This window comes from Pelophylax lessonae, assembly GCF_965119305.1.
Source record: "Pelophylax lessonae genome assembly, chromosome: 1".
NCBI classification, from domain to species: Eukaryota; Metazoa; Chordata; class Amphibia; order Anura; family Ranidae; genus Pelophylax; species Pelophylax lessonae.
In genome coordinates, this window is record NC_138768.1 from 894,874,155 (window position 1) to 894,896,443 (window position 22,289).

A 22,289-nucleotide genomic window follows, 5' to 3' on the forward strand; every position below is an offset into this window, starting at 1 on the left:
TATAGTACGGTATACGGTATATCCATATGTCTATAGTACGGTATATCCATATGTCTATAGTACGGTATACGGTGTATCCATATGTCTATAGTATGGTATATCCATATGTCTATAGTACGGTATACGGTGTATCCATATGTCTATAGTACGGTATACGGTATATCCATATGTCTATAGTACGGTATATCCATATGTCTATAGTACGGTATACGGTATATCCATATGTCTATAGTACGGTATACGGTATATCCATATGTCTATAGTACGGTATATCCATATGTCTATAGTAGGGTATACGGTATATCCATATGTCTATAGTACGGTATACGGTGTATCCATATGTCTCTGCCCTCACACACTCCGCTCATACGCACTCACTTCCTGTTGCTTCATTCTTACACACATCCTCTTGTTGTTAACTGTTTCCTCCCCACCCCCCGCTGTGTATATAGTGTGTGTATATAGACTCAGCACATGTGTTTGTGTGACAGTCCCATCCTGGCCTCTTGTCCCTGCAATGTCCTCCACACTCTCCTCTATTACTCTTCCTGACTGCAGTCTTCTCTTTCCCGTCCTTCCCTTCTCTGTCCTTCTCTATTGGACTGTCCTCCTCCCTTCTGCAGTCTTAACTGTTCCATCCGTTCCTTGCCCGCCAAAATGCTCTATTTACCTGCTTCATTATTCTTCTCCTCCGTCCCCCCTGAGTTGCTCTCCTTTCCAGTCCCATTATTGTTATCCTCACCCCCCCCCCCCCCACCCTTCATGCTATCTTTCCTGTCCTTATCCTGTGTGGATTATGTGCATTTTATGGTGGAGGATCAGATCTCTGGAGAGTTCATCCTAACCATTCAGAACATATAGAAGTGTCCGGGTTGACATATATGATTACATGCCTCAGGATACGCCAGTTTTCTGCTTCAGTCACTTTCCTCGTACACTTTGTGAATACCTGAAGCTGACTGTTGTGTGCGGGTGTGACTGGAGTAGAATGTGTGCCCTGGGGTGATGCTTTGTGTCAGGTGTGGGAGAGGCTTGAAATACCGGATCTCAACCGATGACTGGTGGAAGAGTAGATGAAAACAGGTTTCTCTCTCTGATATGACTGGATCTCAGCCCATGACTTGGAGACGAACAGAGAGTGGCCTTCCCTCTGCTAACCTGACCTGACCCCCGAATCTCAGCTGATGGAGAGGTGCAGAGAATGGCCTCCCCCCCCCCCCCCTTGCAGACCTGACCGCATCTCAGCCAATGACTGGTAGAGGTGCAGAGAATGGCCCCCCCCCCCCTGCAGACCTGACCGCATCTCAGCCAATGACTGGTAAAGGTGCAGAAAAAGGCCTTCTCTCTTCAGACCTGACCACATCTCAGCCAATGACTGGTAGAGGTGCAGAGAATGGCCTCCCCTCGGCAGACCTGACCGCATCTCAGCCAAGGACTGGTAGAGGCGCAGAGAATGGCTTCCCCTCGGCAGACCTGACCGCATCTCAGCCATTGACTGGTAGAGGCGCAGAGAATGGCCTCCCCTCTGCAGACCTGACCGCATCTCAGCCAATGACTGGTAGAGGCGCAGAGAATGGCCTCCCCTCTGCAGACCTGATCGCATCTCAGCCAAGGACTGGTAGAGGCGCAGAGAATGGCCTCCCCTCTGCAGACCTGACCACATCTCAGCCAATGACTGGTAGAGGTGCAGAGAATGGCCTTTCTGGTGATCAGCCAATGACTGGTGGTAGTAGGCGATGACTCCCAGGTGAACAGGTCGGTCGTCTGATTATGACTGGGGGATCTCACTGTTAATGTGCAAGACTTTCTAGAAGCAAAGGGCTGATTTGCCCCTTCTGGTCCCACCTAATAATAAAATATCACCTTTGGTTGGTGGTCTGACCCATTATATTTCAATTTATGGTTGTGTGATTCGATGATATGTCCGTCCATAATAGGATCACCCCCTGTACTATCTCTGTATGGGGGATGGGACTGTATGACGGAGATATGTCTATCTGTGATAGGATTTCTATACATCGCCGTCCTGTCAGTATCTCTGCCCAGTTCAAGGGGCTGCGTTCTGCTGATTCACCCATGTGGTGGCTCCCTGGAGTCGCTGTTCTTGTGGTTTTATTATCTGTGTGCTGTGTCCTTCCTCTTCCTCCCAGCAAAGAGTAAAAATATTTTACAGGATGTCTGTTCCATCCAGACTCCGATATGGCATGTCACGGAGCACACTGACGGAGCAGACGACGTGTGTATTCCCCCGGGAGTGTACACCTTGTAACACTGACGGAGCAGACGACGTGTGTATTCCCCCGGGAGTGTACACCTTGTAACACTGACGGAGCAGACGATGTGTGTATTCCCCCGGGAGTGTACACCTTGTAACACTGACGGAGCAGACGACGTGTGTATTCCCCCGGGAGTGTACACCTTGTAACACTGACTGAGCAGACGACGTGTGTATTCCCCCGGGAGTGTACACCTTGTAACACTGACGGAGCAGAGGACGTGTGTATTCCCCCGGGAGTGTACAACTTGTAACACTGACGGAGCAGACGACGTGTGTATTCCCCCGGGAGTGTATACCTTGTAACACTGACCGAGCAGACGACGTGTGTATTCCCCCGGGAGTGTACACCTTGTAACACTGACCGAGCAGACGACGTGTGTATTCCCCTGGGAGTGTACACCTTGTAACACTGACGGAGCAGACGACGTGTGTATTCCCCCGGGAGTGTACACCTTGTAACACTGACGAAGCAGACGACGTGTGTATTCCCCCGGGAGTGTACACCTTGTAACACTGACCGAGCAGACGACGTGTGTATTCCCCCGGGAGTGTACACCTTGTAACACTGATGGAGCAGACCATGTGTGTATTCCCCCGGGAGTGTACACCTTGTAACACTGATGGAGCAGACGATGTGTGTATTCCCCCGGGAGTGTACACCTTGTAAGACTGATGGAGCAGACGACGTGTGTATTCCCCCGGGAGTGTACACCTTGTAACACTGACCGAGCAGACGACGTGTGTATTCCCCCGGGAGTGTACACCTTGTAACACTGACTGAGCAGACGACGTGTGTATTCCCCCGGGAGTGTACACCTTGTAACACTGACATAGTTACATAGTAGGTGAGGTTGAATAAAGACAATAATCCATCCAGTTCCCCCTGTGTAGGTGTGTGTGGCTGTAATCATCTCTCATACCCCTTAATGTCCTGATCCTTGAGATGTAAGTCTAATGCCCCGTACACACGTGCAGATTATCTGAAGACTTTTGTCTTCAGATTTACCTTTTCTATGTAGTGCAAGGGCCTGCCGGATTGCATACAAATTGAAAGTGTTTAGGTTTGACCTCATATTATATGGTTTTGGTAAGTCTACAGACAAAAGTCTTCAGATAATCTGCACGTGTGTACGGGGCATAAGAGTCTTTTGAAAGCCACCATACTACCTGCAGAAACCACCTCTTGTGGTAGAGAATTCCACAATCTTGTAGCCCTAACAGTAAAGAACCCTCCTCGTTGCTTGAGGTTAAAACGCTTCTCCTCTAATCGCATTGTATGTCCTCGAGTCCTCATGCAATTCCTTCGAATGAACAGTTTTTTTTCTAAGCTGAGATCCCCATTAAGATATTTATAAATTGCTATCATGTCCCCCCTCAGACGTCTCTTCTCCAGGGAGAATAAATCGAGCGACTGCAGCCGCTCTTCATAGTTAAGGTCCTCCAACCCCCTAATCAGTTTAGTTGCCCTTCTCTGGACTCTCTCCAGCTCCAACACATCCCTCCTAAGGACTGGTGACCAGAACTGGACAGAATACTCCAGATGAGGTCGGACCAGAGTTTTATAAAGTGGAAGGATTATAGTCTTATCTCTGGAATACATCCCTTTCTTTATGCATGCTAATATTCTGTTGGCTTTGGCAGCTGCCGCTTGACATTGCATGCTGTTGCCTTATCTATCATCAACCAACACTCCCAGATCTTTCTCCATTTTTGATTCCCCCAAGGGTTCCCCTGCTGTCGATACCTGCAGACCTTATTTTATAAATTAAGCTCTTGTGGGGAACTGTATCAAACGCCTTAGCGAAATCCAAGTACACCACATCCACTGGTCTGCCCCTATCTAGCTCACAGCTCACCTCCTCGTAGAATGTTAAGAGATTGATTTGACAAGAACGCCCATTTGTAAACCCGTGCTGATTACTGCTGATGATGATGTTGTCTTTAGCAAACTCTACAATATTGTCCCTTATCATCCCCTCCAGAAGTTTACATACTATTGATGTCAGACTGACAGGCCTATAATTTCCTGGGATATGCCTCTGGCCCTTTTTGAATATCGGAATCACGTTAGCCTTCCTCCAATCCCCTGGTACATCTCCTGTCCTAATACTGTCAGCAAAGATCAGGAACAGAGGTCTGGATATAACCTTACTGAGTTCCTTGAGTACTCTCGGATGTACGCAATCCGGGCCTGGTGATTTGTTTGTGTTAAGTTTATCCAGCCTTTCCCTGATTTCACCCTCTGTTAGCCATAGTGGCAAGTCCTGTGTATTACTACTAACCATACAGTCATGGTCAGTGTACCCCATACAGTCATGGTCAGTGTACCCCATATAGTCATGGTCAGTGTACCCCATATAGTCATGGTCAGTGTACCCCATACAGTCATGGTCAGTGTACTCCATACAGTCATGGTCAGTGCACTCCATACAGTCATGGTCAGTGCACTCCATACAGTCATGGTCAGTGCACTCCATACAGTCATGGTCAGTGCACTCCATACAGTCATGGTCAGTGTACTCCACATGTCATGGTCAGTGTACCCCTCCTTTTCCTGTGTAAAGACTGACGAGAAAAAAGCATTCAGCACGGTTGCTTTTTCAGTGTCCTCTGTAACCATCCTCCCATCATCGTTAATTATGTGTGCAATATGCTCTGCCCTAGTTTTTTTGCTGTTGATATATTTAAAGAATTTCTTTGGTTTTTTTTACTATCCTCCGCTATTTGTCTCTCAAAATTATTTTAGCCATCTTGATTTCTTGTTTACTTATTTGCCTCCTTGTATTGCTGGAAAGCCGATACTGTGCCCTCTGATTTATATTTCTTGAAGGCCAATTTTTTTCCCCTAATACGTTTTTTAACGCTACGGTTTAGCCAGCCAGGTTTGGCTTTGTCTCTTCTAAATTTATTTCCCATAGGAATGCACTGCAAGATGCCTTTGCTTAATATGTTCCTAAAGCATTCCCATTTTTCCTCTGTGGTCAGTGATCCCAGGGTTCGGTCCCAGTTTACCCTTTCCATCAATGAGTACAATTTTGGAAAGTTTGCCCTTCTGAAGTTTAGGGTTCTTATGTTCCCCACTTGCCTTGCTATATTGTTATTTACACTAAATGTGATCATCCTGACGGAGCAGACAATGTGTGTATTCCCCCGGGATTGTACACCTTGTAACACTGACGGAGCAGAGGACGTGTGTATTCCCCTGGGAGTGTACACCTTGTAACACTGACCGAGAAGCTGGCGTGTGTATTTGACTGCTACACCCATTCATGACTGACACTGTCCACACCTCCTTCACCCATCCATGACTGACACTGTCCACACCTTCTTCACCCATCCATACCTCCTACACCCATCCATGACTGACACAGTCCACACCTTCTACACCCATCCATGACTGACAGTCCACACCTTCTACACCCATCCATGACTGACAGTCCACACCTTCTACACCCATCCATGACTGACACTGTCCACACCTTCTTCACCCATCCATACCTCCTACACCCATCCATGACTGACACAGTCCACACCTTCTACACCCATCCATGACTGACAGTCCACACCTTCTACACCCATCCATGACTGACACAGTCCACACCTTCTACACCCATCCATGACTGACAGTCCACACCTTCTACACCCATCCATGACTGACACAGTCCACACCTTCTACACCCATCCATGACTGACACAGTCCACACCTTCTACACCCATCCATGACTGACACTGTCCACACCTTCTTCATCCATCCATACCTTCTACACCCATCCATGACTGACACAGTCCACACCTTCTACACCCATCCATGACCGACACAGTCCACACCTTCTACACCCATCCATGACTGACAGTCCACACCTTCTTCACCCATCCATACCTTCTACTCCCATCCATGACTGACACAGTCCACACCTTCTACACCCATCCATGACTGACAGTCCACACCTTCTACACCCATCCATGACTGACAGTCCACACCTTCTACACCCATCCATGACTGACACTGTCCACACCTTCTTCACCCATCCATACCTCCTACACCCATCCATGACTGACACAGTCCACACCTTCTACACCCATCCATGACTGACAGTCCACACCTTCTACACCCATCCATGACTGACACAGTCCACACCTTCTACACCCATCCATGACTGACACAGTCCACACCTTCTACACCCATCCATGACTGACACTGTCCACACCTTCTTCATCCATCCATACCTTCTACACCCATCCATGACTGACACAGTCCACACCTTCTACACCCATCCATGACCGACACAGTCCACACCTTCTACACCCATCCATGACTGACAGTCCACACCTTCTTCACCCATCCATACCTTCTACTCCCATCCATGACTGACAGAGTCCACACCTTCTACACCCATCCATGACTGACAGTCCACACCTTCTACACCCATCCATACCTTCTACAACCATCCATGACTGACACCGTCCACACCTTCTACATCCATCCATGACTGACACAGTCCACACCTTCTACACCCATCCATACCTTCTACACCCATCCATGACTGACACAGTCCACACCTTGTACATCCATCCATACCTTCTACACCCATCCATGACTGACACAGTCCACACCTTGTACATCCATCCATACCTTCTACATCCATCCATGACTGACACAGTCCACACCTTGTTCATCCATCCACACCTTCTTCACCCATCCATGACTGACACAGTCCACACCTTCTTCACCCATCCATGACTGACACTGTCCACACCTTCTACATCTACCAATGACTGATAGTCCATAGCTTCTACACCCATTCATAACTGACACAGTCCACATCTCCTTCATCCATCCATGACTGACACCGTCCACACCTTCTACAAATATTCATGACTGACACAGTCCACACCTTTTTGCATCTGTCCGTAACTGACACAGTCCTCATCTCCTACATCCATCCATAAACATCCTTCCATGACTAACACAGTCCACATCTCCTAGATCCATCCATAACTGACAACGTCCACACCTTCTACATCCATCCATCCATGACTGACACAGTCCACATCTCCTAGATCCATCCATGACTGACACCGCCCACACCTTCTGCATCCATCCATGACTGACGCCGTCCACACCTTCTGCATCCATCCATGACTGACACAGTCCAGACCTTCTGCATCCATCCATGACTGACACAGTCCACGCCTCTTACATCTATCCATGACGGACACAGTCCACACCTTCTACATCCACCCATGGCTGACACAGTCCAACTCATGCTTTGTCTGGTATTCGACAAGCCAACTACTCATCTTAATACTTTTCCTTTTTATTCTGCACAGACATTTCTTTTTTTGGTTTGTTTTTCCCCTTGTTGGCCAAGGCCGTTCTGAATCACACAAACTCTGTAGATAAAAAACAAGCCAAGATAAACTCTATAGTTAGGATAACCGTCTGTGTGAAAGAAGAGTGAGAACCTGCATAGGGTACGAAGGACTAAAGAGTGAAACGGGGCTTTGTTCCACTTTATCACTGGGGTCGGGGCTCATAGAAAGGCTGTGTGCTCATTGTACATGGCTGAGATAACTGACATTCCAGCATAGAGCTGGTCAGCTGACCCGTCACTGTGTTATCCTGATTGACATACCGACCCCCCCCCCCCCCCAGTATACATACCATCTTACCCCACTAGTATACATATCATCCTATCCCCCAGTATACATATCATCCTATCCCCCCAGTATACATATCATCCTATTCCCCCCAGTATACATCCCATCCTATTCCCCCCAGTATACATCCCATCCTATTCCCCCCAGTATACATCCCATCCTATTCCCCCCAGTATACATCCCATCCTATTCCCCCCAGTATACATCCCATCCTATTCCCCCCAGTATACATCCCATCCTATTCCCCCCAGTATACATCCCATCCTATTCCCCCCAGTATACATCCCATCCTATTCCCCCCAGTATACATCCCATCCTATTCCCCCCAGTATACATCCCATCCTATTCCCCCCAGTATACATCCCATCCTATTCCCCCCAGTATACATCCCATCCTATTCCCCCCAGTATACATCCCATCCTATTCCCCCCAGTATACATCCCATCCTATTCCCCCCAGTATACATCCCATCCTATTCCCCCCAGTATACATCCCATCCTATTCCCCCCAGTATACATCCCATCCTATTCCCCCCAGTATACATATCATCCTATTCCCCCCAGTATACATATCATCCTATTCCCCCCAGTATACATATCATCCTATTCCCCCCAGTATACATCCCATCCTATTCCCCCCAGTATACATACCATCCTATTCCCCCCCAGTATACATACCATCCTATTCCCCCCCAGTATACATCCCATCCTATTCCCCCCAGTATACATCCCATCCTATTCCCCCCAGTATACATCCCATCCTATTCCCCCCAGTATACATCCCATCCTATTCCCCCCAGTATACATATCATCCTATTCCCCCCAGTATACATATCATCCTATTCCCCCCAGTATACATATCATCCTATTCCCCCCAGTATACATATCATCCTATTCCCCCCAGTATACATCCCATCCTATTCCCCCCAGTATACATCCCATCCTATTCCCCCCAGTATACATCCCATCTTATCCCCTTAGTATACATACCATCCTACCCCCTCCCCAGTATACATACCATCATATCCCCCCTAGTATACATACCATCTTACCCCACTAGTATACAGATCATCCTATCCCCCAGTATACATACTGTCCTATTCTTCCAGTATACAGTGCCTTGCGAAAGTATTCGGCCCCCTTGAACTTTGCGACCTTTTGCCACATTTCAGGCTTCAAACATAAAGATACAAAACTGTAATTTTTTGTGAAGAATCAACAAGTGGGACACAGTCATGAAGTGGAACAAAATTTATTGGATATTTCAAACTTTGTTAACAAATAAAAAACTGAAAAATTGGGCGTGCAAAATTATTCAGCCCCTTTACTTTCAGTGCAGCAAACTCTCTCCAGAAGTTCAGTGAGGATCTCTGAATGATCCAATGTTGACCTAAATGACTAATGATGATAAATAGAATCCACCTGTGTGTAATCAAGTCTCCGTATAAATGCACCTGCACTGTGATAGTCTCAGAGGTCCGTTTAAAGCACAGAGAGCATCATGAAGAACAAGGAACACACCAGGCAGGTCCGAGATACTGTTGTGGAGAAGTTTAAAGCCGGATTTGGATACAAAAAGATTTCCCAAGCTTTAAACATCCCAAGGAGCACTGTGCAAGCGATAATATTGAAATGGAAGGAGTATCAGACCACTGCAAATCTACGAAGACCTGGCCGTCCCTCTAAACTTTCAGCTCATACAAGGAGAGGACTGATCAGAGATGCAGCCAAGAGGCCCATGATCACTAAAGTTTGCCACAAGCCACCTGGGAGACACCAAACATGTGGAAGAAGGGGCTCTGCTCAGATGAAACCAAAATCAAACTTTTTGGCAACAATGCAAAACGTTATGTTTGGCGTAAAAGCAACACAGCTCATCACCCTGAACACACCATCCCCACTGTCACACATGGTGGTGGCAGCATCATGGTTTGGGTCTGCTTTTCTTCAGCAGGGACAGGGAAGATGGTTAAAATTGATGGGAAGATGGATGGAGCCAAATACAGGACCATTCTGGAAGAAAACCTGATGGAGTCTGCAAAAGACCTGAGACTGGGACAGAGATTTGTCTTCCAACAAGACAATGATCCAAAACATAAAGCAAAATCTACAATGGAATGGTTCACAAATAAACATATCCAGGTGTTAGAATGGCCAAGTCAAAGTCCAGACCTGAATCCAATCGAGAATCTGTGAAAAGAACTGAAAACTGCTGTTCACAAACGCTCTCCATCCAACCTCACTGAGCTCAAGCTGTTTTGCTAGGAGGAATGGGCAAAAATTTCAGTCTCTCGATGTGCAAAACTGATAGAGACATACCCCAAGCGACTAACCGCTGTAATCGCAGCAAAAAGTGGCGCTACAAAGTATTAACTTAAGGGGGCTGAATAATTTTGTAATTTTGCACGCCCAATTTTTCAGTTTTTTATTTGTTAAAGTTTGAAATATCCAATAAATTTCGTTCCACTTCATGATTGTGTCCCACTTGTTGTTGATTCTTCACAAAAAATTACAGTTTTATATCTTTATGTTTGAAGCCTGAAATGTGGCAAAAGGTGGCAAAGAATACTTTTGCAAGGCACTGTACATGCAATTCTTTTTTTTTTTTTTCTTTTTGCCCGTGGTGTGTGAAACACACTCAAAAGACTTACACCCGGTGCATAAAAAAGTGCACACACGCAAACGTGGACACACAAAAAGTGCACAAGGCGTACACATGGCCCTCCTCCGAAGAGGAAGGGCCCTGACCCTGATCCCCCGGGGCGCGAAGCTCCTGACAGGGACTGAGGTACTCACTTTGGTCCACCCAGCTGAAGCCGGGCAGACCCCATTCTTCAGGGGGACTGCCGAAACAGCCCACCCCGAGTACTAGGTGGGGCTCCCCCGAAGGGAGACCCCATGGGAGAGGGCGAACTAAGCCAAAAGGCCATATCCACCCCATCCCAAGACTTACAGGGCAGGCCCGAGGACCTACGCCATCAAAGTTGTGCAAAAGTGCTCAACCAAAAGGGACAAACGTGACACACAACAAAGAAAAACAGAGTGGGGAAAAGGGAAGTGGAGAAGTGCTGGGTAGTGCCTAAGTGCAAGACCTCGGCAGGCCCCCCGGCCAGGAATAAAAAATTCCTCTGGTGTTGGCCAAAAGGCCCACCCCAAGAGGCAGGTGCTTGAAAAAGTGTGATGGTGCAGTGACCAAGGTGCCACAAAAACTCAGGTGAGCTGCCCCTCACCAGTGAGATTGAGGCACCCCTGGGCTGCCACCCCAGGGGCACGTACACCACGGGCTTTTTCGGTCTCAGCCCCTGGCCAGACCCAGCGTAGCCCTTCCTGTCAGGAGGCCAGGAATGCAGACAGCTCGGGGAGAGCCCAACCTCAAGGTATAGAAAATGGCCCCCTTCTAGCCAAATTCACCCAAGAGGAAGGGCCCTTCCCCTCACCATCCGCACTCCCACCAATTACATCCAGGAGCAGTACTAACCGTGGTCGCCCGGCTTTCCCACTCCCTTCAAACTGACAGGGGCGGACCCATTCAAATCAGGAAGGGCATTGGAACCGTCCGGCTTTCTCTGGTTTGGCCTACTCCGGTCCTCCAGTTACGCCCAGAGCGCCCCGGTTAACTTCGGCCACCACCGATACTAACCTTCAGGTTCCATTCCAACACTGATAAGAACAGATACTACACTTGATCTTAGCCAAAAGGCCGAGAAGCGATCTGTACATGCAATTCTATCCCCACTAGTATACATACAATCTTACCCCACTAGTATACATACCATCCTATCCCTCCAGTATACATACCATCCTATCCCCCCTAGTATACATACAATCTTACCCCACTAGTATACATATCATCCTATCCCCCCCCCCCCCAGTATGCATACCATCCTATTCCCCCCCCCCCCAGTATGCATACCATCCTACTCCCCCCCCCCCCAGTATGCATACCATCCTATTCCCCCCCCCCCCCCAGTATGCATACCATACTATTTCCCCCCCCCCCCCCCCAGAATGCATACCATACTATCCCCCCCCCCCAGTATGCATACCATACTATTCCCCCCCCCCCCAGTATGCATACCATCCTATCCCCCCCCCCCCGCCCAAGTATGCATACCATCCTATCCCCCCCAGTATGCATACCATCCTATCCCCCCCAGTATGCATACCATCCAATTTTTTTTTTCCCCCCCAGTATGCATACCATCCGATTTCCCCCCCCCCCCCCCCCCCCAGTATGCATGCCATCCTATCCACACTGCCCCCCCCCCAGTATCCACAGTATCCCGCTCCCCCCAGTATCCACAGTATCCCGCTCCCCCCAGTATCCACACTATCCCGCCCCCTCCAGTATACACACCGTCCCGCCCCCCCTCCAGTATACACACCGTCCCGCCCCCCCAGTATACACACTGTCCCATGCCCCCCCCAGTATCCACACTGTCCCGCCCCCCAGTATATACACTGACTCCCCCCCCCCCCCCCCACTCAGTATCCACACTGTCCCGCCCCCTCCGGTATCCACACTGTCCCGCCCCCTCCGGTATCCACACTGTCCCGCTGTCCCAGTTTATATCTCATCCTACTCCTCTATACACACTATTCAACCCCCCAGTATACACACACCATACCACCACCGTATAGCCAGCTTCCTATCTCCAGTGGATACACCATTTTCTCCCTGTATAATAAAATATCCCCCCCTTGTTTCCTTATACTAGAGTTATATTGTCTTCTTCATTGAGTCTTCCTCTGCAGGGTCATTTTCTGCCCTCTATGCAGCCCTAGAAGAGGCCAGGCTACCGGTTGCTGTATCATCTCTGTCTCCGATATAAACTCCCAACAGTCTGTTTCTAAAGAGTTTTATAAACCCCCCCGGGTTCTGAGCAAGTCTGTGGTCCTGTCTCTCCTGATCACATAGTCCTTGCCCTTTTACTTCCGCTGGTTGACTGAGAGTTTTTATCCTCCCATTCCACCTCCTCCATCTCCAGGTCTCTCTGGTCCTAAAGAACAAATTATCCTTGCCACATCAGGGGCTCCTTCCACAACTAAGTTTCCTGCGTTGACTCCATTGGACACCATCTGCATTAGGAAAGTTTGCTGGATGTGGAAAGTATGGTTCCCTAATGAACTATCCTTTCAAAGGACATTGCCTTGGCTCTCCTCAAACGGTGGCTTGTGCACCTCGGGTCCTGTGCGACATGGAAATTTTGCTGGAGGTCTGTGTACTTCCCTGGAACGTCAGTGGATGGAACACTTTGCCTTCCTGCTGCAGGTACTCTACTGGGGGCACTTCACCGGGAATTACCTTCCCTTTGTCTGCCCTTAATCAGGAAAATGCACGTAAGCTGGACATAGATGGTTCAAATCTCGGCTGGTTCAATAGGCACTTGCCTTGATTCATACCATCTTTGCGCAGGCTGATTGTACACAAGTTAATTCATTGACCAACTTGGGTACAAGCAGCTTGTTGGACTTTTGGGATGTGATTGGCAGTGTTCTCCCTGCAGGGATGGCTCCAATATCTTTGGGGAAGGGATTCCCCCACCAGCACTGGCTGTGACCCTTGGTTGCAGGAAAGTAAATGGATTTGTCTATGGCCTTTTCTGCTAAGATTCCTGTCCCTCCCATCACGCCTACTGATGCTTCTGTGGACCTGGAGGGATCACCAGCTCCCTTGAACTATGGCTATGGTTGAGGTTCGGCAGGCCCCACAGCATTCTTTAGCCCCCAGTGTCACCTAGAGGTGTCGTAAAGGATGTTTAATTTTCCATCTCAGTGTCTGTTGGTAGTCTCTGTCCCTCATCTCAGTGTCTGTTGGTAGTCTCTGTCCCTCATCTCAGTGTCTCTTGGTAGTCTCTGTCCCTCATCTCAGTGTCTGTTGGTAGTCTCTGTCCCTCATCTCAGTGTCTGTTGGTAGTCTCTGTCCCTCATCTCAGTGTCTGTTGGTAGTCTCTGTTCCTCATCTCTGGGGCTGATGCCTAATTTTTATTACTGTCTACCCTGGTGGCAATGTCTTCTATGCACCAGTGGCGGCCGGTGTATATGGGGCGCAGGGGCGCCGCCCCCCCATCCATGCGTCTGGCCCCCTAATCTGCAAGCAGGGCACCGGACGCATGGAGCTTAATGGGGATTTTTTTTTTTTTTAACATCACCTGATTAGAGCCAGAGGCTCTAATAGGGCGATGCAAAGGGTGGAGCCGGGGCGCAGAGCAGTGACAATATCGAATGAAAATTCGCTATTGCCACACTGATCCTCCTCCTGGCCAATCAGGAAGCGCGTCGCGCTTCCTGATTGGCCGCAAGGCAAACCCCTTGCCATTGGCAGAGGAGGAGGCGGGACCGGAAGTACTCGTGGAGACGCATCGGGGGACAGAGTGAGGAAAAGCCACCGCCGGGACTGAAGAGGAAGCCGCGGCCAGGTAAGTGCATTGGTCTCGGGGGGGGGCATTGAGGGAGGCACGCTGTGGCGCTCTGCAATGATTGGGGACAATGCTGTGGCGCACTGCAATGATTGGGGACAATGCTGTGGCGCACTGCAATGATTGGGGACAATGCTGTGGCGCTCTGCAGTGATTGGGGACAATGCTGTGGCGCTCTGCATTGATTGGGTACAATGCTGTGGCGCTCTGCAATGATTGGGGAAAATGCTGTGGCGCTCTGCAATGATTGGGGACAATGCTGTGGCGCTCTGCAGTGATTGGGGACAATGCTGTGGCGCTCTGCATTGATTGGGGACAATGCTGTGGCGCTCTGCATTGATTGGGGGCATGCTGTGGTGCTCTGCATTGATTGGGGGCATGCTGTGGTGCTCTGCATTGATTGGGGGGCACGCTGTGGCACTCTGCATTGATTGGGGGGCACGCTGTGGCACTCTGCATTGATTGGGGGGCAAGCTGTGGCACTCTGCATTGATTGGGGGGCACGCTGTGGTGCTCTGCATTGATTGGGGGGCACGCTGTGGCATTCTGTATTGATTGGGGGCATGCTGTGGCGCTCCTGCATTGATTGGGGGCATGCTGTGGCGCTCTGCATTGATTGGGGGGCATGCTGTGGCGCTCTGTATTGATTGGGGGGCACGCTGTGGCACTCTGTATTGATTGGGGGCAATGCTGTGGCACTCTGCATTGATTGGGGGCACGCTGGTCACTCATTTTTCTGTTTGCGCCCCCCCCAAAAAAAAAATTTGAGCACCAGCTGCCCCTGCTATGCACCCTCTTAGCTATTTCATGTTGGATTGAGCCCTTGGGTTCTCTAGTAGGTTGAGAGTTCTCTAGGTGCCCTCATGGGATACGGCACTCTCTGGTTATCAGGCTCAGCAACCTCCTTTTACTCAGTTTTATCCCCTGAACCATAAGGGTTTGGGCCTCAGGCCTTCCTATGTAGACCTGAAACTGTGAAAAGTCTTCCTCCTGTGGGTTGTTTCCAGGAATTTGTTTTCTGTTGACCACACCCATTGTGGTTTCTTTCTTCCCTGCGTGGGATTTTTTTGACCTTTCCCCAGTTTCTGATGCATTCTGGTTGATCAGATGCTCACTTGGGGTTCGGCACCACCTTCAGGGGTTACTTTCCCCATCCTGGTCTGGAGCAGCAGATTGACCAGTGTTCTCCCTTTAGGTCGTGTTGTCCGCGGGTCCCCCAATCATCCAAAGTTTTTACTGCAAAATCCTTTTCTTGGAGATCTTTGAGGGACACTTCTCTGGACTTATGTTCATGACCTATACCACCAGGGTAGACGAGGGGTTTTACACTTATACCACCAGGGTAGACGAGGGGTTTACACTTATACCACCAGGGTAGACGAGGGGTTTACACTTCTACCACCAGGGTAGACGAGGGGGTTTACACTTCTACCACCAGGGTAGACGAGGGGTTTACACTTATACCACCAGGGTAGACGAGGGGTTTACACTTATACCACCAGGGTAGACGAGGGGTTTTACACTTATACCACCAGGGTAGACGAGGGGTTTACACTTATACCACCAGGGTAGACGAGGGGTTTACACTTCTACCACCAGGGTAGACGAGGGGGTTTACACTTCTACCACCAGGGTAGACGAGGGGTTTACACTTATACCACCAGGGTAGACGAGGGGTTTACACTTATACCACCAGGGTAGACGAGGGGTTTACACTTATACCACCAGGGTAGACGAGGGGTTTACACTTATACCACCAGGGTAGACGAGGGGTTTACACTTATACCACCAGGGTAGACGAGGGGTTTTACACTTATACCACCAGGGTAGACGAGGGGTTTACACTTATACCACCAGGGTAGACGAGGGGTTTACACTTATACCACCAGGGTAGACGAGGGGTTTACACTTATACCACCAGGGTAGACGAGGGGTTTACACTTATACCACCAGGGTAGACGAGGGGTTTACACTTATACCACCAGGGTAGACGAGGGGTTTACACTTCTACCACCAGGGTAGACGAGGGGTTTACACTTCTACCACCAGGGTAGACAAGGGGTTTACACTTATACCACCAGGGTAGACGAGGGGTTTACTATTATACCACCAGGGTAGACGAGGGGTTTACACTTCTACCACCAGGGTAGACAAGGGGTTTACTATTATACCACCAGGGTAGACGAGGGGGTTTACAGGGGCTGGCTGATGATTTTTCTGGTTGCCGGTGCCACATTCTCCTGTAGACGGCAGTATAACCCGGCAGTGTCCCTCAATGGACTCCTAAGACATGGATTTTACAGATGGATATATGTTGTGGGTTACATGGGGTGCAGTTAGTAGGGTGTGGGCTCCTAGGATGTAATGTACTCTCCCTCCTCCTCCTCCTAGTGACTACTACACCACGTCTGGAATGAGGTCTGGAAAGTGTTGTAATAGCAATGATTATAATGTTCACCCCCTCCCCCTCCCCCGGACTGACTCTTCTCTCTATATATGGAGATGTCAGGAATCCTGGGATGTGTGTGCAACCGATCCACCCCGTCCTGCTGGGAATGCCCTCCGATATTCTGTGTATATACTGTGTATATGGAGATGTCCGAACCCTGCCTTCATATATCTGTGTATATACTGTGTATATGGAGAGGTCCGAACCCTGGCTTCATATATATATCTGTGTATATACTGTGTATATGGAGATGTCCGAACCCTGGCTTCATATATATATCTGTGTATATACTGTGTATATGGAGAGGTCCGAACCCTGCCTTCATATATCTGTGTATATACTGTGTATATGGAGAGGTCCGAACCCTGGCTTCATATATATATCTGTGTATATACTGTGTATATGGAGAGGTCCGAACCCTGGCTTCATATATATATCTGTGTATATACTGTGTATATGGAGAGGTCCGAACCCTGCCTTCATATATCTGTGTATATACTGTGTATATGGAGAGGTCCGAACCCTGGCTTCATATATATATCTGTGTATATACTGTGTATATGGAGAGGTCCGAACCCTGGCTTCATATATATATCTGTGTATATACTGTGTATACAGTGATGTCCAGACCCTGGCTTCATATATATCTGTGTATATACTGTGTATATGGAGATGTCCGAACCCTGCCTTCATATATATATCTGTGTATATACTGTGTATATGGAGATGTCCGAACCCTGGCTTCATATATATCTGTGTATATACTGTGTATACATTGATTTCCGAACCCTGCCTTCATATATCTGTGTATATACTGTCCAGACCCTGGCTTTATAGATCTGTGTATATGGAGATGTCAGGAATCCTGGGATGTGTGTGCAACCATCCAACCCATCCTGCCGGGAATGTCCTCCGATATTCTGTGTGTATATACTGTGTATATGGAGAGGTCCGAACCCTGCCTTCATATATCCGTGTACAGTATATATATCTTGTGTATGGAGATGTTTGGACCCTTCCTTCATATATCTGTGTACATATACGGTGTACACCCCCCTGTATATATATCTGAATGTGTGCACATCCCCCCCTGTATATATATCTGAATGTGTGCACATCCCCCCCCCCCTGTATGTATATCTGGATGTGTGTACACCCCCTGTATGTATATCTGGATGTGTGTACACCCCCTGTATGTATACCTGGATGTGTGTACACCCCCCTGTATGTATATCTGGATGTGTGTACACCCCCTGTATGTATATCTGGATGTGTGTACACCCCCTGTATGTATATCTGGATGTGTACACCCCCCTGTATGTATATCTGGATGTGTGTACACCCCCCTGTATGTATATCTGAATGTGTGTACACCCCCCTGTATTTGATTGGCCTGTTTTTGGTTTTTGCATTGTGTGTAACACGGATCTCTTTCCCCACAGGTTTTGTCCCATTAGAATAGTTCCCCCACCCCCGTGCAGCCATGGTGGCGCTGTCGTTGAAGATCAGTATCGGCAATGTGGTGAAGACGATGCAGTTTGAGCCGTCCACCATGATCTATGACGCCTGTCGCATGATACGGGAGCGGGTGCCGGAGGCGCAGATCGGACAGCGTGAGTCCTGTTTCTCTACAATTAACAATGGGACAGACAGGCTTACCAGAATCCACATCACACCTCAATACACAGACAACAGGGAGAGCCTGTCTCTGACATTGAAGTACAATACACATTATCATAAGTGTAAACACAGAATATAGCAATCCAAACCATTTTCTCAGTGTCCATTATGTATCTGTCTTTCACTCCCAGTGACGGTGAGTAACGTCACACCATCAATGCAGCCTCATCAGTCCAGTTTATCAGTGCCCATCATTGCAGCTTATCAGTGCCCATCAATGCAGCTCATCAATGCAGCTCATCAGTGCCCATCAATGCAGCTCATCAGTGCCCATCAATGCAGCTCATCAATGCAGCTCATCAGTGCCCATCAATGCAGCTCATCAGTGCCCATCAATGCAGCTCATCAGTGCCCATCAATGCAGCTCATCAGTGCCCATCAATGCAGCTCATCAGTGCCCATCGGTGCAGCTCATCAGTGCCCATCGGTGCAGCTCATCAGTGCCCATCGGTGCAGCTCATCAGTGCCCATCGGTGCAGCCTCATGGGAGCTGCTTCTCCTCCCAGCAATCAGCCAGGAAACTGGGGAAGGAAGAGGAAAGTTGGGCTGATCACCCTGAGAATCTCCTTCTGTGACAGCTTGGATCTGAAACACTGGTCCCTGTCAAAGTCCCGCCTCCTGGATCGGCTCCTATGATAGACAGCACACTGGTCCAATGAAATTGAAGTAGTGTGACGTCTGTCCTAGGAGGCGGGACTTTGATAGCAGCCAGTTTTCAGATCCAAGCTGTGTCACAGAAGGAGTTCCCCCTCTCTGTGTGATCCGGCCGGCTCTCCTCTACCTCTCCTCTCCCTTCCTCACAGTTTCCTGGTCGATCCCTGGGAGAAGAATTGGCTCCCAGCAAACCCCCCTGCCTTTAACGCCCCCCCCCCCCCCCCCCACAATCGCCATCCGCTAATTTCCACTTGCCAAATGCGAGCAGGCTAGTGGAAATTTTTACGGTTGTATTAGGGGCGTGTATTTAGGTACATGGAGTTATGCTGTCTGCCTGATGGCAGTCTATAGAAGGGGTATTTCTTGCGGGTGTATGCTCAGTCCTGGGGGCGGGTGTACGCTCAGTCCTGGGGGGGGGGTGTACGATCAGTCCTCGGGGCGGCTGTACGCTCAGTCCTCGGGGCGGCTGTACGCTCAGTCCTCGGGGCGGCTGTACGCTCAGTCCTCGGGGGGGTGGGTGTACGCTCAGTCCTCGGGGGGGTGGGTGTACGCTCAGTCCTCGGGGGGGTGGGTGTACGCTCAGTCCTGGGGGGGGGGGGTGTACGATCAGTCCTCGGGGCGGCTGTACGCTCAGTCCTCGGGGCGGCTGTACGCTCAGTCCTCGGGGCGGCTGTACGCTCAGTCCTCGGGGCGGCTGTACGCTCAGTCCTCGGGGGGGGTGGGTGTACGCTCAGTCCTCGGGGGGGTGGGTGTACGCTCAGTCCTGGGGGGGGGGGGGGGGTGTACGCTCAGTCCTCGGGGCGGCTGTACGCTCAGTCCTCGGGGCGGCTGTACGCTCAGTCCTCGGGGCGGCTGTACGCTCAGTCCTCGGGGGGGTGGGTGTACGCTCAGTCCTGGGGGGGGGTGGGTGTACGCTCAGTCCTTGGGGCGGGTGTACGCTCAGTCCTGGGGGGGGTGGGTGTACGCTCAGTCCTCGGGGCGGCTGTACGCTCAGTCCTGGGGGGGGGTGGGTGTACGCTCAGTCCTCGGGGCGGGTGTACGCTCAGTCCTGGGGGGGGTGGGTGTACGCTCAGTCCTCGGGGCGGCTGTACGCTCAGTCCTCGGGGCGGCTGTACGCTCAGTCCTGGGGGGGGGTGGGTGTACGCTCAGTCTTCGGGGCGGGTGTACGCTCAGTCCTGGGGGGGGGGTGTACGCTCAGTCCTCGGGGCGGCTGTACGCTCAGTCCTCGGGGCGGCTGTACGCTCAGTCCTCGGGGCGGCTGTACGCTCAGTCCTCGGGGCGGCTGTACGCTCAGTCCTCGGGGCGGCTGTACGCTCAGTCCTCGGGGCGGCTGTACGCTCAGTCCTCGGGGCGGCTGTACGCTCAGTCCTCGGGGCGGCTGTACGCTCAGTCCTCGGGGCGGCTGTACGCTCAGTCCTGGGGGGGGGTGGGTGTACGCTCAGTCTTCGGGGCGGGTGTACGCTCAGTCCTGGGGGGGGGGGTTTACGCTCAGTCCTCGGGGCGGCTGTACGCTCAGTCCTCGGGGCGGCTGTACGCTCAGTCCTCGGGGCGGCTGTACGCTCAGTCCTCGGGGCGGCTGTACGCTCAGTCCTCGGGGCGGCTGTACGCTCAGTCCTCGGGGCGGCTGTACGCTCAGTCCTCGGGGCGGCTGTACGCTCAGTCCTCGGGGCGGCTGTACGCTCAGTCTTCGGGGCGGCTGTACGCTCAGTCTTCGGGGCGGCTGTACGCTCAGTCCTCGGGGCGGCTGTACGTTCAGTCTTCGGGGCGGCTGTACGTTCAGTCTTCGGGGCCGGTGTACGCTCAGTCCTGGGGGGGGTGGGTGTACGCTCAGTCTTCGGGGCGGGTGTACGCTCAGTCCTCGGGGCCGGTGTACGTTCAGTCCTCGGGGCCGGTGTACGTTCAGTCCTCGGGGCCGGTGTACGTTCAGTCCTCGGGGCCGGTGTACGTTCAGTCCTCGGGGCCGGTGTACGTTCAGTCCTCGGGGCCGGTGTACGCTCAGTCCTCGGGGCGGCTGTACGTTCAGTCCTCGGGGTGGCTGTATGCTCAGTCCTCGGGGCCGGTGTACGTTCAGTCCTGGGGGGGGGCGGGTGTACGCTCAGTCCTCGGGGCGGCTGTACGCTCAGTCCTGGGGGGGGGGTGTACGCTCAGTCCTCGGGGCGGCTGTACGCTCAGTCCTCGGGGCGGCTGTACGTTCAGTCTTCGGGGCGGCTGTACGTTCAGTCCTCGGGGCCGGTGTACGCTCAGTCCTGGGGGGGGGGTGGGTGTACGCTCAGTCTTCGGGGCGGGTGTACGCTCAGTCCTGGGGGGGGGGGTGTATGCTCAGTCCTCGGGGCGGGTGTACGCTCAGTCCTGGGGGGGGGGGGTGTATGCTCAGTCCTCGGGGCGGCTGTACGCTCAGTCCTCGGGGCGGCTGTACGCTCAGTCCTCGGGGCGGCTGTACGCTCAGTCCTCGGGGCGGCTGTACGCTCAGTCCTCGGGGCGGCTGTACGCTCAGTCCTCGGGGCGGCTGTACGCTCAGTCCTCGGGGCGGCTGTACGCTCAGTCCTCGGGGCCGGTGTACGTTCAGTCCTCGGGGCCGGTGTACGTTCAGTCCTCGGGGCCGGTGTACGCTCAGTCCTCGGGGCGGCTGTACGCTCAGTCCTCGGGGCGGCTGTACGCTCAGTCCTCGGGGCGGCTGTATGCTCAGTCCTCGGGGCGGCTGTATGCTCAGTCCTCGGGGCGGCTGAATGCTCAGTCCTCGGGGCGGCTGTACGCTCAGTCTTCGGGGCGGGTGTACGCTCAGTCCTGGGGGGGGGGTTTACGCTCAGTCCTCGGGGCGGCTGTACGCTCAGTCCTCGGGGCGGCTGTACGCTCAGTCCTCGGGGCGGCTGTACGCTCAGTCCTCGGGGCGGCTGTACGCTCAGTCCTCGGGGCGGCTGTACGCTCAGTCCTCGGGGCGGCTGTACGTTCAGTCCTCGGGGCGGCTGTACGTTCAGTCCTCGGGGCGGCTGTACGTTCAGTCTTCGGGGCGGCTGTACGTTCAGTCCTCGGGGCCGGTGTACGCTCAGTCCTGGGGGGGGTGGGTGTACGCTCAGTCTTCGGGGCGGGTGTACGCTCAGTCCTGGGGGGGGGGGGTGTACGCTCAGTCCTCGGGGCGGCTGTACGTTCAG

General features: G+C 51.5%; 1 protein-coding gene across 3 annotated transcripts in view; it reads left to right on the top strand.

Moving 5' to 3' along the window:
* TLN1 (talin 1) overlaps nt 1-22,289 on the top strand; it is a 510,560-nt gene that overhangs the window by 341,146 nt on the left and 147,125 nt on the right. For all 3 annotated transcript variants that reach the window (XM_082266280.1, XM_082266281.1, XM_082266279.1), the window contains exon 2: nt 18,249-18,419. In XM_082266280.1, the coding sequence (XP_082122406.1) occupies nt 18,290-18,419 (130 nt within the window). In that variant the 5' untranslated portion in view covers nt 18,249-18,289. The remainder of the gene's footprint in view (nt 1-18,248; nt 18,420-22,289) is intronic.